This window comes from Balaenoptera borealis, assembly GCF_965194805.1.
Source record: "Balaenoptera borealis genome assembly, chromosome: 4".
Lineage (NCBI taxonomy): Eukaryota > Metazoa > Chordata > Mammalia > Artiodactyla > Balaenopteridae > Balaenoptera > Balaenoptera borealis.
The window spans coordinates 82,304,665-82,324,122 of NC_138861.1; the positions used below are offsets into that span (position 1 = coordinate 82,304,665).

Genomic DNA, 19,458 nt, shown 5'->3' on the forward strand with positions numbered 1-19,458 from the left:
TAAATGTTACAAGGGCAAGGGACCAAAGAGAAGAGGACACAGCATTTTCAGCTTATAAGAGGAGAAAGGGATTAAGAGTTTTAACTAAAGAGGCAATAGATGTGTCAACAGTTAAGAAAATGGGAAAGGGATTTTAAAGGTCACAATAGTCTTGGGATATCGATTGATAAACGCACACATACATACGTGAGTATGTGTGCAAGAGGAAATGTGGCACCCCCCAAAGTGCTAATTTTCTAGGCAAAAAGTGCTAATATCCAGATGACCCCCGTCCCAAAATGAAAATTACCTCCCATATTTAGGTAGGAAGCGTGCTCTCATTGTAGAACACTTGAATACATCAGACCTTTCTATCTCACAGATAGTCAATACAAACAAGGGCCAAGATTACAGACAAAAGGGCATAAAAGCAGCAAACAACAGAAAATGTACAGAGACAATTGCACATAAAATGGTAGTTATGATGGAAAGGAGCCCAGTATGGAGGGTGGAAGATAGTAAGATTCTAAGATTCTTGAAGGGAAAAAACAAAGGAACTACATGAGACTAATAATATTGTACAGTTTTAATGAAGAAGGAATGAATTTAAAATCCTCAAGGCACACCTGGACTAACTACCAGCCCACAACGTGCCCTGCCACCGCAGGGGGTCACGCAACACAGGAAGAAAGGAAGGAGTCCAAGAAGGAAAGCGAAGGCACTTGTGGGCTGACTTTGACTTTACAGTTTAGCATTTCAATAGCCACCATTAGCACTACCGTTTAACATCCTCTTTTTAGTAATGTTTATAAATAAGGAAAAGAAGCCAAACTAAATAACACATATTATTCTATAAAGTGGTTTTTTTTTTGTCCCTGTAGTTTAAATATAAGTTTTAAAGTGTTGAACTGCAACTGGAATAGAGAATGCTGAAAAATAATTTCTCTAATAGCTAACAGTGCTTCCTATTAATTTTGATGATAACTTAGGTAGGCTCTAGATATTTTTAAGGCTTTTGCAGACTTCTTGAAATATTTTCAGTCTAAGATAAAAATAAATTATATCAAACATTCCTTTTAGGAAGGGGAGGGTTTGCACACAAAAAGTAATAGTTTGGAATTCTCTAAACTCTTGCCTTTACTGCACTGATTATCAAAGATGCTATTGAAAGAGAAGGGATATTAAATGCTTGTAAAAATCAGGCACACTGCAAATAGAAATTTGAATTATAAGTGACAAGAGGTAGATCATTAACCATCTACAGTGTCACTTTATGACCAAGTTGAAAACCAATCTAAAAATAATCAAAGTACACTGGAGGAGTGACTACCTACAGAAGGAATAACAATTGAGATTTCAGATGGGAAGGTAAGGAGGTTACTTGTTGATACTGCTTTTGTTTTTGTACTTGAAAAAAATATGTATCTTAAGCATCACCTTTGTGTGATAGGAAAACTTCTGTAATAATGAATACATTATAACAATAGGTTAAAAATATTAGAACACACAGATAATTATGCCCACAGAATATATAATACTTTTGTTAGATTCAGCTGCACTAACCACATGTGGCTTTAAGGCCCTTGAAATGTGGTTCGTCCAAATTGAGACGTGCTGTAAATGTAAAATACACATGAGATTTCAAAGACTTAATATGGAAAAAATGTAAAATAGCTCAGTAATATTTTATATTGATTACATGTTAAAATAATGTTTTCGATAAAACGAGCTAAATAAAATATACTATTAAAATTAATTTCACCTGTGTAGTAGAGAATTTAACCTTACTTAAAAAAAAGTCTGGTGCTTGCCAGCAGCTCCCATTGCCTGGGAGGTAATCTTTAAGCCCTTGGAATGTCCTCTTGATAAGGGTGTCTGTTTACCTAGAAGTCTTGGGCACCAGCGGACCATATAATGGTCTGTATGTATGAAGGGGGTTTGAGTCAAATGGTATCAGCTCAAACTTGGGAGGAGCTGGAGACTGAGGTTAACCATGTGGGCAGTCAACCATGTATGTCTATGTGATGGAGCTCCAATAAAGACTCTGGATACCATGTCTTAGGTGAGCGTCCCTGGTTGGCAATACTCCATGCATGTTGCCCACATCGATGTTGGGAAAGTTAGCACTGTCCATGACTCTCCTGGGAGAAGACAACTGGAAGCTCCATGGGTGGAACTTTCCTGGACTCTGCCCTTGAAACTCTTTCCTTGGCTGATTTTAACTCATATCCTTTCCCTGTAATAAACCCTAACCATGAGTATAAAGGCTTTCAGTGAGGTCTATGAGCCCTTCTAGCAAATTACCAAACCTGAGAGTGGTCTTATAGATCCTGAAATTGCAATTGGTGTCAGAGGTGTGGTGGTCTTGAAGACCCCCCTTGCAGTTGGTGTTAGAAGGATGAACTTCTGGACTGCTCCTGAGCTTTGTACCTGTACCTCTTTACTTTGTTTAACGTGGCTACTAGAACTTTTAAAAGTATCCATGTCTCACATTTGTGGCTTGCATTGTATTTCTTTTGGACAGGGCTGGGATAGAATTGGTGTCTAGCAGGAAAGGTGGAATAAGACAGCATGAGGTACCACAGCTAAATGTAGGGAACAATTATTTAAATGGCTGTTAGTTATTTAAGGACACACTTTTGTTTGGATTCTAATCATCTGGGTGAAACAGAGTGTTATAGATGTAGTGAGTTTGATCCATGAAAATGTTCAGAAAAAAACTTCAGCGAGTTGCAAGGAAAGTAGTCAAAGAGGCTGCTGTAACTTTATATAAATCCTTCTTTCTGTTTATAAACAAAATACAAAATTACACAAAACAAATAAACAAACCAACTTTTCAAATGAGCCAGAAATTAGGGTTAGTATAAAGAAGTGATTACTTGTCACTGCAGCTAAACAGCCTGGTTACTAACCTCACCTCCACCATTTGCCAGATATGAGAAAGTAGGCAAGTTATCTAATCTCCTGTGCCTCAATTTAATTCTAAATAATGGTAGAGGTAATACAGTACCTATCTCATGGGATTCTTGTGAGGACTAAATGGTTTACTATAAAACAGGGCTTACAACATTGCTGGCCCATAGTATGCAGGAATAAGTGTACGGGAATTGTTGCTGTCAGGTACAGGAAGACTTGCACAGATGGTGTCACAATCTACCTGATCATCACCAATTCTCTTCTTTAACTCAGGCCTTACCTCCAGTGAATCATTAAGGACTATTGATTTTGTTGATGAAGGTCTTCCAAATCTGTCTCTTACCCTCAGATCTCTCTGCACAGAACTAGTTCATGTCTTTCTCTTTGCTTGCCTGGATCATTTCAAATTTCTTAAATGGTCTTGAAAAGTCCTCCTGTTTCTTCCCCTGTCTTCTTTTTTACCAGCAGGATGATTACATAACTCTTTTCCATAAAATACTCCGATACAGCCCCATAATTTGCACAATAAACACATAACTACTTAATTTGGCATTCCAGCCTATCTTTGGCCCCATTATTTCCATTCACTTCCTCGCATTTCTATGGGTTGACTCACATTCTTTTAAAAACAGCAAGTATTTCTTTTCTTACTAACCCCTCATCTGGGAATATTACTTTTTTTTTTTTGCCCCAAATCCTCCATTTGTCTTCCACCTTGGCCTTCCCTGTCATCAAAATCTGGCCAGAGTTCTCTTTCTTGGCTTGTTGTTCCCTTAGCATTTTGTTTACATTGCTATTCTAGCACTTTCACAATGGATTATTTGTCTGCTCTGGATAGATCCCTTTTGTCCTTCCAGGTCCACTTTTCATCCTTCTATAGTCTGCTGTGTGGCTCCAGAATGTTGACCCACATGGAATAAACAGTGGGTTCCCTTGCTCTTTTGCTTTTGGTTGGGTTTAACTAGGTGATAATCACTGGCAACAAACAAACAAATAAAGTAAAATAATAAAAAGTATAAGATTGGAGTGTTTATTTTTCCCTTGCTTCCTTCCTGCTGAATTGCTCTGGGTTGATGCCTCTCTACTAAAGGTCATAGCCCCTGTCAAATAGCCCTCTCCAGATAGCTCTGTCTCTGAGGTTCCAGTAACTGCTCCTTCCCCTTGCCCTTCAGACTTAGACATGGCAATGACTTTCTGTTCTTAATGGTTCAAGTGCTTCCTTTGTTACATTTCTTAAACTTTATGCACACCAACTCTTATAAGTTACACAAGAATGTGTACCATCAGTTTTGTGCTTAGACCCCACGTGGCACAGTGCTTAAAATGCTCTTTGAGAAAGGAGATTAAATGAGAAATTCTAGGTTGAAAGTATTGAGTAGGAAATAATTCAGAATATAAATTATGAATTTTATTACTTTTCCTTTTACTGATAAAAGAAATAATTTACATTTTGTTCTTACTCATTTCCTTTTCTTTAAGGCATTTAAAGCATATTTGATATGTTACCTCATTAATCCTGACCAAGATCTATCAGGCATCAGAACAGAGTATTAGCTTGAGACAGGATGTAAAACCTAAGTAAGAGATGTGAGGCAGGAAGCAGAAACCAGCATCTTAGTTTAACGGGGATCAAGGTCTGTATTAAGATGCAGGATTTTAAGTACCAATGTAAGAAAAATGACAAATCATCTAAAAAACAGTTAGAACCAGAGAATAGACTCAAGAAGAATGCTGACCAAACCTGAGATTATGCATTGTTTTCAAGGATATCTGGGTGCTTGTCACACAGAAGGCATTGTATAAATATTTATTGAAAGAATTGGAAATGAAATAATAAAAGAATGCCAGATGAGGAAGCATTTACTGCTCTTCTATTAGGAATCTTTATCCAGCTGTCATATCTTACTATGTGCCACTGAAGGTACAGGAAGGGACAAACTCACATTTATTGATTGTTTAGTGTATCCTAGACATAATCCTGGGTACATTTAATCCTTAATAAAATTCAAGTAGCAAATATTAAAATTTCAATTTTTATATGGTGATATTGAGGATCCAAAAGAATGAGTAAGTAGCCCAAAGTGAATAATCTAGAAGCTGGACTTATTTTTCCAAATGCCATGCAAATCTTAAATTGGTGGCAAGTCCATGGCTAATAAGGAAATCTTTTCATTCTTATCCCCAGACTAGTATACACATTTCCAGACATGACTGATTTCAGATAAGCAGGAAATGAAGTGAAATAAGAAAAATGGCTACAGTTTATCCTTTTATTTTGCTCCTGAATGCTGGTTCCTTTAGGGGTCAAAGGGCAACATAAGATTTTACTTGGAATTTAGTCTAGAAATCTAAACAAACTCTAGTTTGCTTCCAAACCTGCTGGAAGATTGCTTGGATCATTTCTTGGGTTCTTTGGGTGATTATCATTCCTTTTATTCACATTCTGTTCAAGGAAGACTAGTTCTACCTCTCTGCCAAGGCTAAACCCTTCATCACTTCTCTTGATTCCATCTTTCTTTAGGCTCTGTTCCACTAAGCAGCCTCTCTTTTTAACATTCTCACTTTTTCCCACAAGCTGCTTTCTTGTAGCCAACAGGCATCCTTATTTTCCTTGTCCCCAAAGAGCTTTATTTTAATCCTGATACTATAATTTCAGTTATTTTCATCATAGCCACATTTTGTGAATGATTTCTGCCTATAGTCTTTCTCTTGACCAAGTTTATATCCTTTTCTAATCAGATTTTAATCTTAACACCGAAGTAACACAAAACCTGGATTCAAATCCAAATCCAAACTCTAATAGCTATTAGCTGTGTGTTCTTGGGTGACTAACTTACTATGCATGAATCTCTATTTCTTATTTTGTAAAACAGGAATAATATTACCAACATTCCCTATAGAATTGCTTTTACTAAGTTATACATTAATGTTTCATCCTTAGCTCTTAGTGAGGATAAGTAAATTTGCTACTAACCTTAATCTGCTATTACATTTATATCAGGTATGTTATTTGTGATATTGACCATTATTATATACTCAAGCTGCCTTACAAATAGAAAAGTTTAACAAATCAATATGTTTTCCCAAGGGTTTTTTCTTTTTTTTTTTTAGTCATATAACTGATCACTTTTGCTCCCTCTAGGAAGCTCTTATTCCATATGAGCCAAATTTGGGTCAACTTTACTAACCTAGGATACTATGAAATAGGTAATTATGTTCTAATTTTCTTATTGGTCTCAATATTGTATGCTATATTTTCCCTACCCTGATTTCTTCTATTCATATTTTTCTACAAGCCACCTGGTGAAACATGTCAGAGTAAGGATTTGTAGACAAAAAATTGAATAAGTAGGTGAGTAGATAGGTAGATCAGTGAGACAAGTATTGTTACTACTAACTAGTCCTGGTTTTGTTCATACTATCATTTAGACTTGAAATACTATCTTCTGTCATCCAAACCTATGAAAATTATGTCTATCTTGCACAGCCAATCTAGTCTACCCTCTACCTACTCTTTTTAACATTTTCTAATCTTTGGACTAGAAGTGCTCTCTTTCTGCTGACCCTCACATCACTTTGTGTGTTCTTCTGTGGCAACATTAATCTCATTCCTCCGTGTAATTCAATCTCTGGTTATTCTGGGTCTTTTCTAATTCTCCTGTCCCATGTTGTAAGTTTTTAATGACAAGGGTACATGTTCTAGTCATTTCTATAACCCACAGTGCACTTAGCCGAACATGTAATTGATATTCAACAAATACTCATTGAATTTTATTAAAATTAATTTGATGTGAACTTAGACTTTAAAGCTACCTCAAAATTTGTTCAAACTATGTGTATAACCCAAACATAAATACCATCTATTTTTGGATATTTGGACCAAAAAATAATGTTTTCCTTTTATTAATTTCCCCAAGACTAGGCAGAAAAATTTTAAATTCTGGTTTCATAGATGGCCATGTACCAAGTCATATTATATTTACTGCCTTTCTAATCTTTGAGTAAATAAATAACATGATTAGTATGGAATAAAGTGAGAGTAACATGCGTGATAGAAAAAATGAGCAAAGTGAGCGTAGCCAGACAAAGAGCCAGTACTTTTGTAGGGAGCAGAGTAAACTTTGGAGCACAGAGACTGAAATTTAGACTGTGGAGCTGTATCCATTGTATAATGATCAGAGTAGAGAGAATTGTTGAAAAACTGGGTAAGAAGTAAATTTTTAAGTGTTCACAGATGTATTCGTGTTGACTAGGTCAGCATCTAAAAGATGAAAAGAGATGATCCACTGAGGGAGCATGAAGACTTGCAGATGTTGTAAAGGATGTTAAAAGAAAGAGGCGGGGGGGGGGGTGGTTCTGGATTAATTAGAGCAAAGGCAAATTGCCTGAAGGAATTTATTAGAGCAGAATAAATGACCAAAATGAAAAAAATGGAGATTCTTATTAAAAGTGAAGGAAACGCCTGGCTGACCTTTCATGCTTTTTAAATATTGGCTTCAGATTTCAGACAATCATACTACTGAGTTGGCTGCTTGGGCGTTTGTGTATGTCTCTTCGTGTTTGTGGGTCCCCATACATCACAATTAGGTATGCAAAGTCTATAAAATGTGTGCTACAGTGAAATGCTAGGGCTCTATTTACAGAGCTTTCTCTATATAAGTAACATAAAGGGTATAATGATACGTGGTTTTTAGAGCTTTGTGGCAGATTTTGCTTTGCAGAAATGGCCATGATATTTTTGGTCCCACATGCTCTTCCAGAATGTTTTCACTCTCCCTTCAAGCAGTAGAGTCCATATTTTCTCCCCTTAAAACTGGAAAGGCCTTTGTGGCTGCCTTGCTGAATAAAATATGATAGAAGTGAGACTTTGTGACTTCTTAGGTTAGGTTATAAAACATGATACAGCTTCTGCTTGGCGCCCTCTTCTTGGGTTGTGCAACTTTGGAGCCCTGAGCCACCATGATGAAGAGACTATATGCACAGAACACACAGAAAGAAACAGAGAGAGAGAGAAAGAGAGAGAACAAAAAGCCCCGCCTATTCCAGCCCTTGGATGGTTGAGCCTTCAGAGCTCAGGCACTGGGTGATTCCAGTCCCAGCCACTTGTCTGACTGCAACCTGTAGAGGCCTGAGCAAGAACCACCCAGCTGAGTCCAGAATCACAAAGATAGGTATAAAGTGATTATTGTTTATGCCACTAAGTTTTGGGGTGGTTTTGTGCAGCAATAGATCATCAGAAAGTTTCCCCAAATATATCAGGATGTGTATATCTGACCATCTAGGAAAGTGAACAGGAAAGATACTTGCTCTGGGTCACTTAGTAAATCTCTGTCATTGGTAGGGCTGGGATTAAAATTCAATTAACTGGGATTAAAATTCAATTCTATCTGGCTCTTGTTCAGACGTCTGGTCCTCTTCAGTTATGAGAGAGGGGAAACACAATACACCCTAACATTCACTGGCATGAAAAGTTATAACACTTAATGTACTTTAAAGCTAGATTTTTAGAAAGCTCTTTACTGAATAACATAGTGTACTATAATAGGTGTTCATTAGTTCAATTTACACCTTATATTAGAATGTTCTCCTAAATTGAAGCATTGTGCTTTAATTGTATTTTTAAAGTCTAATTTGACTGATGTACTTCTTAAAGTAGAGTCTGGAGATATACAAATATCAATATTTTCCTGTTTAGCAGTACACAGAAAAATAAAACAGTACCACAAATATCTGTGGATAGTCTCACTGTTAATTAGTCATGCTGTAGACAAATAACTCACCATCATCATTTTAATCATCCAGTATGCAGAACACTGAACTGGAAATGAAACAACTGGAGAATAGACCCTGTTTGCAAAGAGTCTGTTATCTCGGTAGAGATGCTAAACAGACACACATGAAGGATAATTCAGAATACATTCAAGCCAAATATAAACAAACTGTCTTTTGTACTAGCTATATTTAAGTGCTGAGGGAACCAAGAGTAAAGTGGTAGACAGAACTTTTTTTCTGAAAAATTATAAAGATCTAGCACACTTAAATATGCATGTTTAAAACTCAAGTTATGAATTACACATTTCTAAATATTTAAGCATTGAGTGACATGGTGCTAGATTCATTGTCCTTGTTCCTGAAAACTATTAAATTGAACCATATTAAATTGCCGATTTTTGACAGTTTCTACAAAATTGGCTATTTCATGTGGTTCAGCCTCATCTATCAGTTTGGTGAAGATACTGTCCCAGGCTCAGGCACTTAGCCCCTGCCAAGGACTTTAATCATTTGACATATCTTCCAGTCATCCTTTTAAAAAATCCCAGTGAGGAGAGAAGCAATTTTCTAGAAAATATATACTATATTGTAGTATATCAAACTACCAGCATTCCCATCCACACTGCATTCATAATTTTTAATAGTAGATTACCTGGGGGCATTTATTTTAAAATTTTAATTGCTTCTTTTTAGATTTAAGATAGTTATCAAGCATTTTACTAACTGGGAACCTTAGAATGAAGGATTAAGTTCACAAATGCAACTCAGCCTGTGTCCCCACTGCAGAAAAGCATCACAGGAGAGGTAAAGAATTTACAATAACACTATTTTGCTTCAATAGTAACTTTCTTTGAGGAGCATCAAATGCCTTACAGTCATTATTTAAATAATCCTCTTGACAAACCTAGGAGGTAGGACAAAAACTTTAAAAGTGTAGGAAATACTTGAATTCCTGTTATGATTAGTTTTTTTAGTAATGGAGTCAAACTCATCAGTTAATAGCCAGTCATTGGTTAAAATAATAATTTAAGGAAAGTTTGTAATTTGGGGGCATTTCCAAGGGAAAATCTGACAACAGAAGTTAACATTACCCTGTCATATGTTTCACAGTCTTCTTCTAATCAGTGAAACTTTTTTTTTAATTGCAGCACAGAATTGATAAAACTTATATTACGCATATAATATATATGCATAACCAGTTTTAGGCTCCTGGTTTATGTCATCTGAAGAGGCTCAGATTCCATCCTGGATCAGGATATTATCCCCAATGCCCAGCCTAAAATTTTTATCCAGAATGTCCTAAGGCCATGTTGCCTTTTCCCTCCAAGGTCTGAGGAGCTAATCAGTGTTTCAAGGAGGCAGCCAACTGGGCAAGATGAAATACAAGGCCATCTGTTGCTAAACTACTCCCAACACATACATTCCCACACACATACTATATATTAAATTGCATAGCCACAGCCAAAAACATGACCTTTACATGATGTAAGTTAATATGAAAATGGCTGACAAATTATTTTATTCATAAATATCTACTGAGCACTTTTTATTTAACAGGCATTATATTAAGTGCTTAGGTATACTGAATCATGATCTATACAAAATTTCATTAATTTCTTTGGGTATTAATTTAATAGAGTTTTATCAACTGTCACCTTAACCTTTAGTGGTGCTCCTATAATTTATAATATAGACCAAGAACTCATATGAATTTACAGTAAGGTACCTAAATTGCTGGAATATGCTATATAACAAAGGCATCAAACACTGATATTCTGAGTTTCCTAAATACTTCATTTGCAAAGTTTTTTTGTTTCACAGCATCATTGAAATTCTCAAAACTGATAGGTGAGATTTTTGGGGTGAGCTAGTTTTTATGCTCTGCTTTCTAAGTTCCCCCAGCAATTGTTGAATTTGAAGATGGTCCTTCTCATCTTATATTGTCTTATACCTACCCATGTTGACCCTGTTCTGGCAGCAATGCTTATACCTCTTACCTTGCAAGAAGCCGGCAGCCCTTGGGTTGGCCTGCTTTTCACAATATTGATGTGTGTAGCAAAACTTGCCCATATTTTACCTTTATGGGAGTGTGATGGGTGTGAAAGGGAAACCAAAATTCTTCCACTGATAGAGTATATATTATTTTCTTTCTTCTTTTTTAGAGATTTTCACCACAGCTCTAGAGCATTTGCGACTAATATACCTACTTGTTTTGAGGATTAGGTAAGATACCATGTCTTTTTAAAGATTTTATTACAGGACCTGTAATGAGACGAGTCTGGAATTCAACACTTGAGTAACCACTAGCCATGTGTGGGTATTGTGCAGATGAAATATGGACAGTTCAAAATGAGATGTGCTATAAGTGTAAAATACATGCCATAGTTTGAAGACCCAGGATGGAAAAAAATATAAATTATGTCATTAATACATTTTTGTATTGATTACATATGGAAATGATAATATTTTGGATACATTGGTCTAACTAAATGATGTTATTAAAATAAGTTCACCTATTTCATTTTTCACTTTTTTAATGTGGTTATTAGAACATTTAAAATTAGAAATGTGGTTCACATATTTTTATAGGGCATCACGGCTCTAAAAACTGCCAGGCTCTTTCTCTACAGGAAAGAATCTCAGGCTTTTCGCTTAGAATTACAAATACTTGAAGATTTTTTTTTTTTGGGGGGGGGTGGGTGTAAAACTTTCAATTGCCTTGAACAAGATAAACAGATACCAGGTGGGTTCCTGAAAATTAGAAGTGCAGCTGGCCTTGTACACGAACAAGCTAAAAGGGATAATTAGACCACAGTAAAAAGACGGAATAAAGTTAAAAAACGAAAGAAAAGAACAGGACCTAGGTAAATTAAATCAATGGAATTATATCAATGTCTAGGATGATAAAGTGCAACAAGAGAGGAACAACCATGGCTGCAGACAGGGAAGGACATGCCGGGGGTAGTGTGGGAATGTTCATGATGGAGGGGCCGTGCTACTGCATGTTACCCTAGGGGTGAGACGATTGGAAGAAAGGTAGGTAGAGCTACTGTAACCAGTTATCTGCTTTGGAATCCCAGATCTTTCTAGTTAGGGTGTGGCTCTGCTCTCAGTCCTCAGAACAACGGTGTGAAACAGACAGTAAATACAGTGAACTCCATCAAACTGGAATGGCCATGTTACTGGACGCATGATCGCAGTAAGAAGTCTCTGGTCTTTATTATTTCCACTATACCCATGAGGACACTAAGGTTTAGGGCAGTTAAGTCACTTGCTCAAATCACAAAGCCAGGAAGAGACAAAGGTAGATTTTTTTTAAGCCAGTTCTACCTGACTTTAAATCTCACTGTTACCTTCTGTGCTCTTCCTCCCCTGTCAAAGAGGATATAGCTCCTGCCTTTAAGTAACTCTCAGACTAGTGAAGAAATATTTAATTTGTTATTTTAAATTACAAATTATTTATTACAACTTGGACTTTATCCTTTTTGGTTAGTTTGCTGTGCCCTTAGAGACACAGTTTTGACTGTATTATTTAAAACTTCTGGGAATGTGAAGTGACCTAGTGTAGTTTGTAGGCAGAGAAGTTTGATGTCTTGTCTTTGCACAGCAACAGAAGAGCTTAAGGACCCACCTTTGTGATCACATTGGCCTAGGGAACATTAATGGTGTCTGTGGCTTAGAACAAGATGGTTCTAATTATAGTATTTGGCGTTAATTCCTCAGTTCACCAAAATGATTGCTCCAATAGTGTCTATCTCTTTCTTGCTTTCCCTTCTCCTTTAGATCTGATTTCGTTTTAATCAGATTCTGTTCTCACTTTTCCTGATTTTAATTGTGAAGGACTGAGTCTTATTCATCTCTGCAATATCATTGCTTAGCCCAGTGTCTAGCAGTTAGTTGATGCTTTGTCATCCATTTGTGATTTGAACACATTTCTATGCAGTAAAGATTCAAGAAATAGAAATTGACTATCTTTTAAGGGCTAGGCACGATGCTGGGGATAGAATAGTGCATATGGTTGTACGCCATACTTACAATCTGATGGGAAACAATGACATACTAGTGCGACAAACCCTGCCCTTGTGTAAGCATAGGGTGCTGTGGAAACACCTGGACTGGTAAAAATCTGAAAGATTTCCAGAGGAAGTACTATTTAAGCTGAAACATCAGGGAAACAGTAAGCAAGGAGAAAGGATTAGGGGACTGGTGGAAAAGGAAAGGCATTCCTAGCCAAGAGAACAACAGGTAAAGACATTCTGGACCTGCAATTTTAGTTTGGAGTTTGGTTGGAGAGTATAGTGGGGGGAGGAAGTGAGAGTAAGAGGAGTATGGGGATGGAAGGGATTAAGGAAAAATATTCAATCACTGTTGAAAGAATTATTTTAAAAAGCAATACATCACACAGAGAAATTCACTAAGAATTTCTAAGATGATTCGTTTAGAGTACACGCTTTAGACCATTTTGTCTCATGAGCATACTTTATGTAATTAAAAAGAATAAAATGGATTTCAACCTGATAACACTGGAGACCTTATATTCATATACACTTATGCATATGCATTATACATCCACTTCATTATGATTCTATGGTCTATAACATACTTATCATTAGGGACACTTACCTCATGATAAACGGGCTTCATTAGTAGTGGTTCAAGGCTTTATTATTTATTAATCTATAGAGATTATAAATCTATTAATTCATTTTTCAGAAACTATTATTTTACATTTCAGATGCTTTCTGATGGTAGCTTTTAAGTGAAGAAGGCTAAAATCAATTCTACTTCTTAATCAGTTTATAAATTTGCGGGGAGGCAATAGGCTTGAATATGAGGATTGCATGAAGATGCATAATGCACACCAGGTTTTAAGTCTTAGAACTTTGGTAAATATATTGTATTCTTTCATTAGTTCATTTTCAGTCTCAGGTAATCTAACTTCAAAACTGATATAACATTTTCTGGGGATGTGGCTTATAAGGATCAATGAATTAAATATAGTTTTTAATACTCCAAGTAACAATTTATTAATTATTTATAAAAATTAGAGGTTACAACTGTTATCTCAAATCCAGTACTTTTGTGTGTGTGTGTGTGTGTGTGTGTGTGTGTGTGTGTGTGTGTATGTGTATGTGTGGTAGATTCAAAGAGAAGGAATCCTAAGTAGGCATTTAGAATTTTTAAAAAGATGTGAAAATCTGTACATTATTTTATTTGTTAATGGATAAGGTTCATCTATAATACTATAATTTTTGAAGCAAACTACTTGTATAGCAGTGTAGTCTTTTCACCTTTGTACTTTATAAATCAATGATTCTTTATGTTTCTGAACACAAAAGGATGTCCCAGGATGAATAGCCACAAGAAGGGAGATTCCTCATTTGCAACTCTCTCCTCACTATCACAAATAATGCTGATCTTACAGCCTGTACCTGTGCTGTGTACAAATGGAAATTAAAGTGAGCTTAAATTCATATAATTTTCATTTGTGACCTGACTCTTACGGTTAGATTACTAATAAAACATAAGCCATTTCTCTTGCCCTGAAAGCTGAAAGGGAAGTGAAGAGATTAATCAGAGGATAGAGCAGGATCGGAAACTAGGAGCAAATAGAGTAAGTTCCCTCCCTGGCTTTGTCCCTCCCTCCAACAATATTTATTAAGCATCTACTATGAATCAAATACTGAAGGGATGAAAGGAGAGAACCGTCAGGTTACCACAATCCTTTATTACTTTTGTGAACTGAAAAACAGGTTTCAGTTTTAAAAATTCTTCAACTATTGGTAGCACATGCAGTTAAATATGCAATCACGACATCTGAATGCAACTGAGGTTCCGGCATTTCGCCCTTCACTTCAAAAACTATGCTAAAACCACTACAAGAGATTCACCCCCCCACGTAGTTTTTTTGGCACTTAAAGTCCTCACGCCAACATTTGTAGTAATTTCAGATTGGCACCCTAGCATTTTTGTTATAACCCAACCCCCTACCCCACTTCCCACCTTAATGCAAGATTAAAAAAAAAAAAAAGTTTTACTGGGCGAACAAGGGCAAGGGAGGAAGGGAGGGACGGACGGACGGAAGGGGGCAATGAAATGGATGAAGGAGAGATGCTGTCCTTTTTCCCGTTTGATTTCGGTTCCCTGCCCTCTTCTTCCCATCTCCCCGCTCGCTGTCAGTAGCATCACCTCCAGGCTCGGCCCTCGGTCCTTCCCCCTAGCGTCGGAGCCCCGCAGCCGGAGGCTGGCACCTATCTCTTTAAATGACAGCTGTAGCTCGGGTCCCAGTCCCGGGCTTGACGTCAGCGCCGCCTCCCCGGCTGCAAGGAGTAGTTTGCGCCACCGTCCGCGCTCGAGGCTCGCGGCGCGCTCGCAAGCTGCTGGGGCGGCGAGTTTTCTTTGCTCCGGCCCCTCCTCCCGCCCTCCCCGCCGAGAGCCGAGCGGCAGCTTAAGAGCCTCCCGCAAGTCTCTCACACTTCCCCGCCGTCGCCCCCAAAGGAGCAGCCGCTCCTCCTCGCCCCGCCGCCGCCGCGGCGCCCGCAGAGCTCCTCTCCTGCACATCGCTCCCTCGATGGAGCCCGGGCGCCGCCGCCGCCGCCGCTGCCCCGAGCCCTGAACCGGGCCTCCTCGGCCGGAGAAACGTGCCCCCCGGCCCGAGGGCGCATCAGCGGCACGCCACCGGGGGTGCAGGGCGCGGGTTTCGGGAAGGAGAAAGTGCGGCTCTCCAGGGTCACTTGCCCAGCGGCGGGGCGGACCATGGCTTTGAAGGACACGGGCAGCGGCGGCGGCACCATCCTGCCCATTAGCGAGATGGTCTCCTCGTCCAGCTCGCCCGGCGCGTCGGCAGCCGCCGCCCCGGGGCCCTGCGTGCCCTCGCCCTTCCCCGAGGTGGTAGAGCTGAACGTAGGGGGCCAGGTCTATGTGACCAAGCACTCGACGCTGCTCAGCGTCCCGGACAGCACTCTGGCCAGTATGTTCTCGCCCTCTAGCCCCCGGGGCGGCGCCCGACGCCGGGGCGAGCTGCCCAGGGACAGCCGGGCGCGCTTCTTCATCGACCGGGACGGCTTCCTCTTCAGGTACGTGCTCGATTATCTGCGGGACAAGCAGCTCGCGCTGCCGGAGCACTTCCCCGAGAAGGAGCGCCTCCTGCGCGAGGCCGAGTACTTCCAGCTCACCGACCTGGTCAAGCTGCTGTCGCCCAAGGTCACCAAGCAGAACTCGCTCAACGACGAGGGCTGCCAGAGCGACCTGGAGGACAACGCCTCGCAGGGCAGCAGCGAGGCGCTGCTGCGCGGGGCGGCGGCCGCAGCGCCCTCGGGTCCCGGAGCGCACGGGGCTGGCGGCGCACCGGACAAGCGCTCAGGCTTCCTCACGCTCGGCTACCGAGGCTCCTACACCACGGTGCGTGACAACCAGGCGGACGCCAAGTTCCGGCGCGTGGCGCGCATCATGGTGTGCGGACGCATCGCGCTGGCCAAGGAGGTCTTCGGTGACACGCTCAACGAGAGCCGCGACCCCGACCGGCCGCCCGAGAAGTACACGTCCCGCTTCTACCTCAAGTTCACCTACTTGGAGCAGGCGTTCGATCGCCTGTCTGAGGCCGGCTTCCACATGGTGGCGTGTAACTCCTCGGGCACCGCCGCCTTCGTCAACCAGTACCGCGAAGACAAGATCTGGAGCAGCTACACGGAGTACATCTTCTTCCGTAAGTTCGCGCTCTCCGAATTTCCCAGTTCTCCCCGCCCCCTCGCCGACCCGCGGCGGGTTCCAGCGCGTCCGGTGTCGTTGTGTGCCTCCCCTATCGCGGCAGACACGATTTATGGTTTCGTGCCTTGCGATCTCCCTTTTGGCTCCTCTTTCAGCAGCTCAGGAGCACGCAATTGCCAAGCAGTCCTCTTTCTTAACTTTATTCATCTTGCCCTCTCGCCCCGCCCAGCTCTTGGAGCCTCTGGACTCCTTTCTACTACCGAGGGCCGGGAAAAGACAGGGGCACAAGGCTGGGCGCGTAGGTCCCCTTCCTTCCCTCTGTCTCCGTGGGACTCCCGGGGGTCAACTTATGTGGGTCCCAGTCGTGTCCCTCCAGGGGGCGGGTTGGCATCAAGGTACCGCGGCTCACGCCGGGTTTACCTCCGGTTGGTGCGGGTCGGCGCTGGAGCATTCATTCAATTATGGGTGGTTTCGGAAAGGGGCAACAAGAGAAGTGGCGATTGTGCCTCCAAAGCCCCTCAAGGGCCCGGGGGGAAAGAGGTTTCCATTGACCCATAGAAACCTCAGATTTCTCTCGCGCCAGCTGTCTTCTGTAACTGTTAGGGGTTTTGGACAGAGAAGGGTGGAGGGAACGGGCTTTGGTGGTCTGAGTGCTGTCAGAGTTGGACATGAGGAAGGGAAGTGGTGTATACGCGCCTGTGGGTGCGCGCGCGTGTGTGTGATTGTGTTCCCTTTCTGGGCGCCTTCAGTGCGAATGAGGGATTGAATCCACTTTCCCAGGGGGAATAAATGCAGTGATTTTCTGAACTGAGAGAACGAGGGAGAGGATTGGAAAGCATCTGGCGCAATGCTTTTTGTAGCGCACTTCGGCGGGGGCGGTGGGGGGGGGGTTCTGTGGGTCATGTTCAAGAACTCCACCGACTAGCACTGGGGCTTGGGGGATGGGGAACCGGGGCAGGGACAGTTCTCAGTGACGTTTATAAAATGAGGAGGGCCGCAACTAGAGAGCTATGTGGACAAATGGAAAGCCATCTGGGATGGGGGTAGGAACATCATTTGGCAAATGTTTTTTCTTTCTCAAGACACAAGAAAATTGAAACCTTGCCTGTAGTGTTAGGGAGAGTAGCATTGACAGCCTGTGTATAAGTCCAGCTTTAATTGTATTTATTTATTAAGTAATTCACTAACTGTTTGGGATCCAGGCAATTTTTTGCACTTTATTTTGACTGGGAAAGTGGAAAGGACCTCTCTTTGCACAGGCATGAGATTGATTGGAAGTTGCTCATTGTTTGTGTATTCTAGTAACCTTGGAGGTAAGGGTGACAAAACACAGCACACTTAGTGTTAGATTGTCTTTTTTAATAGTGCTGGTTTTCCTAAGAAAACCATTTCAACAGAAAAGCAAAGAAAGTGTCCATTGAAGTGGTAGATAAAAATCTAATTTTCTTAGAGAAAGAAAAATATTATATCACTTATATGTGGAATCTAAAAAATAATACAAATTAATCTATATACAAAACAGAAACAGACTCACAGACATAGAAAAAAAGGTTACAGTTACCAAAGGGGAAAGGGGGGAGGAATAAATTAGGAGTTTGGGATTAACAGATACAAACTACTATATATAAAATAGATAAGCAAAAATGATTTACTGTACAGCACAGGCAACTATATTCAATATCTTGTAATAACCTGTAATGGAAAATAATCTGAAAAATATATATATAACTGAATCACTTTTCTGTGCACCTGAAACTAACACAATAATATAAATCAATTATATTTCAATAAAAAATCTAATAAGATTTTTTATTCTTAATTATATGAAAGTATTATTTGTTACACAGTAAAAAGATCAATAGTCAGAAAAGCCACCCAAAGGAAGGGACGTTTATTGACAACTTCACATCTTAAACATTTATGTCATTTCAACATAGATATGTTTCCAAGCATTTCAGAAGATGAGAGGAAATGAACTTTTGACTTTTTTTAGTGATTTTTAGTGGTTAGTGATTTTTGTTAGAGAAGATGTAAGCATAAGTGTTCTGCAGTTAAGGTTCTTGAATTTTGGAATGTTTCGCAGTTCTGGTCTTTCTTTTTCCCCTAGAAACTTGCGGACTTGAAAATGTCCGTTACTTTGATTATGAAGAAATAATACAGGTTGTCTTTAAATTATGAAAAATGCTCATAAAATAGTGTATTGAAGTTGGAAACTCAGCCAATTTAAGTCATAAGATGATTTGAGAGATGCTTAGAATTCAGGATATTTCACTTCTGGAGCTAGAAGAAGTGAAGGAAAATAAAATATATATATTATGAATAATGACTTGCAGAGTATTCACATAACAAATGAGTTCTGAGATTCATTGATAAAAGTCCCAGAAATCTAAGGAAACAACTCAAAGCCTTTTTCATTGATTATCCTGTGGGGGAAAATACAAAATTCCAGATTAAATATGGTTCTTTTGAAGTGGTATTCCAGTTGACCAACCAAATATGGTTGCCATTTTTTATTTGTGATATAAGATTTATCTCGAACACTGTTATATATACATCTACTTAATGTTTTGCATAGCTTGCAGCACATTTTCACAAATTATTTTGTATGGGATTCCATTTAACATTGGTGAATGAAAATTCATTGTATTTCCATCCTATTTAGTGAAGGTAATAATGTTAACTATTCAGAATGTAGTTATCTTGTTTAGCAGTCTCTATTTTTAAAAGACTACCAGTGTTATTCATAAAAACAAAATCATTAGATGAACTTGTTTGTCCACCATTTCAGATGCAAAGTGGGCCTTATTATCTTTTATTTCTCCTTTGACACAGTTCTTTCAAAACATTTTTTTTAATGTATAACATGTATCAGTCATTTTAACACCTTTAAAAGGTGAACTTAGTAGTTTGAAGCCGCTCTGAAAATTGTAGAATTGGTTTATACACTAGAGCATCAATTTCAGCTCTTCACTCCCTCACCTCTGCACCCAGCTTCACCCCTGAGTTTCTGTAGAGATGGGAGGAGAGTGGCAAATGGTTCAGTAATCCCAGACACTGCTATTTGCCAAATGCGTGATCTTGACT

General features: G+C 39.7%; 1 protein-coding gene and 1 long non-coding RNA gene across 3 annotated transcripts in view; one reads left to right on the forward strand and one right to left on the reverse strand.

Moving 5' to 3' along the window:
• Positions 1-19,458, reverse strand: part of LOC309628126 — a 1,093,693-nt gene that overhangs the window by 51,128 nt on the left and 1,023,107 nt on the right. The gene's annotated exons all lie outside the window — the stretch shown is intronic.
• Positions 15,322-19,458, forward strand: part of KCTD8 (potassium channel tetramerization domain containing 8) — a 263,202-nt gene continuing 259,065 nt past the window's right edge. For both annotated transcript variants that reach the window (XM_082390698.1, XM_082390699.1), the window contains exon 1: positions 15,322-16,372. In XM_082390698.1, coding sequence (XP_082246824.1) covers positions 15,424-16,372 — 949 coding nt within the window. In that variant the 5' untranslated portion in view covers positions 15,322-15,423. The remainder of the gene's footprint in view (positions 16,373-19,458) is intronic.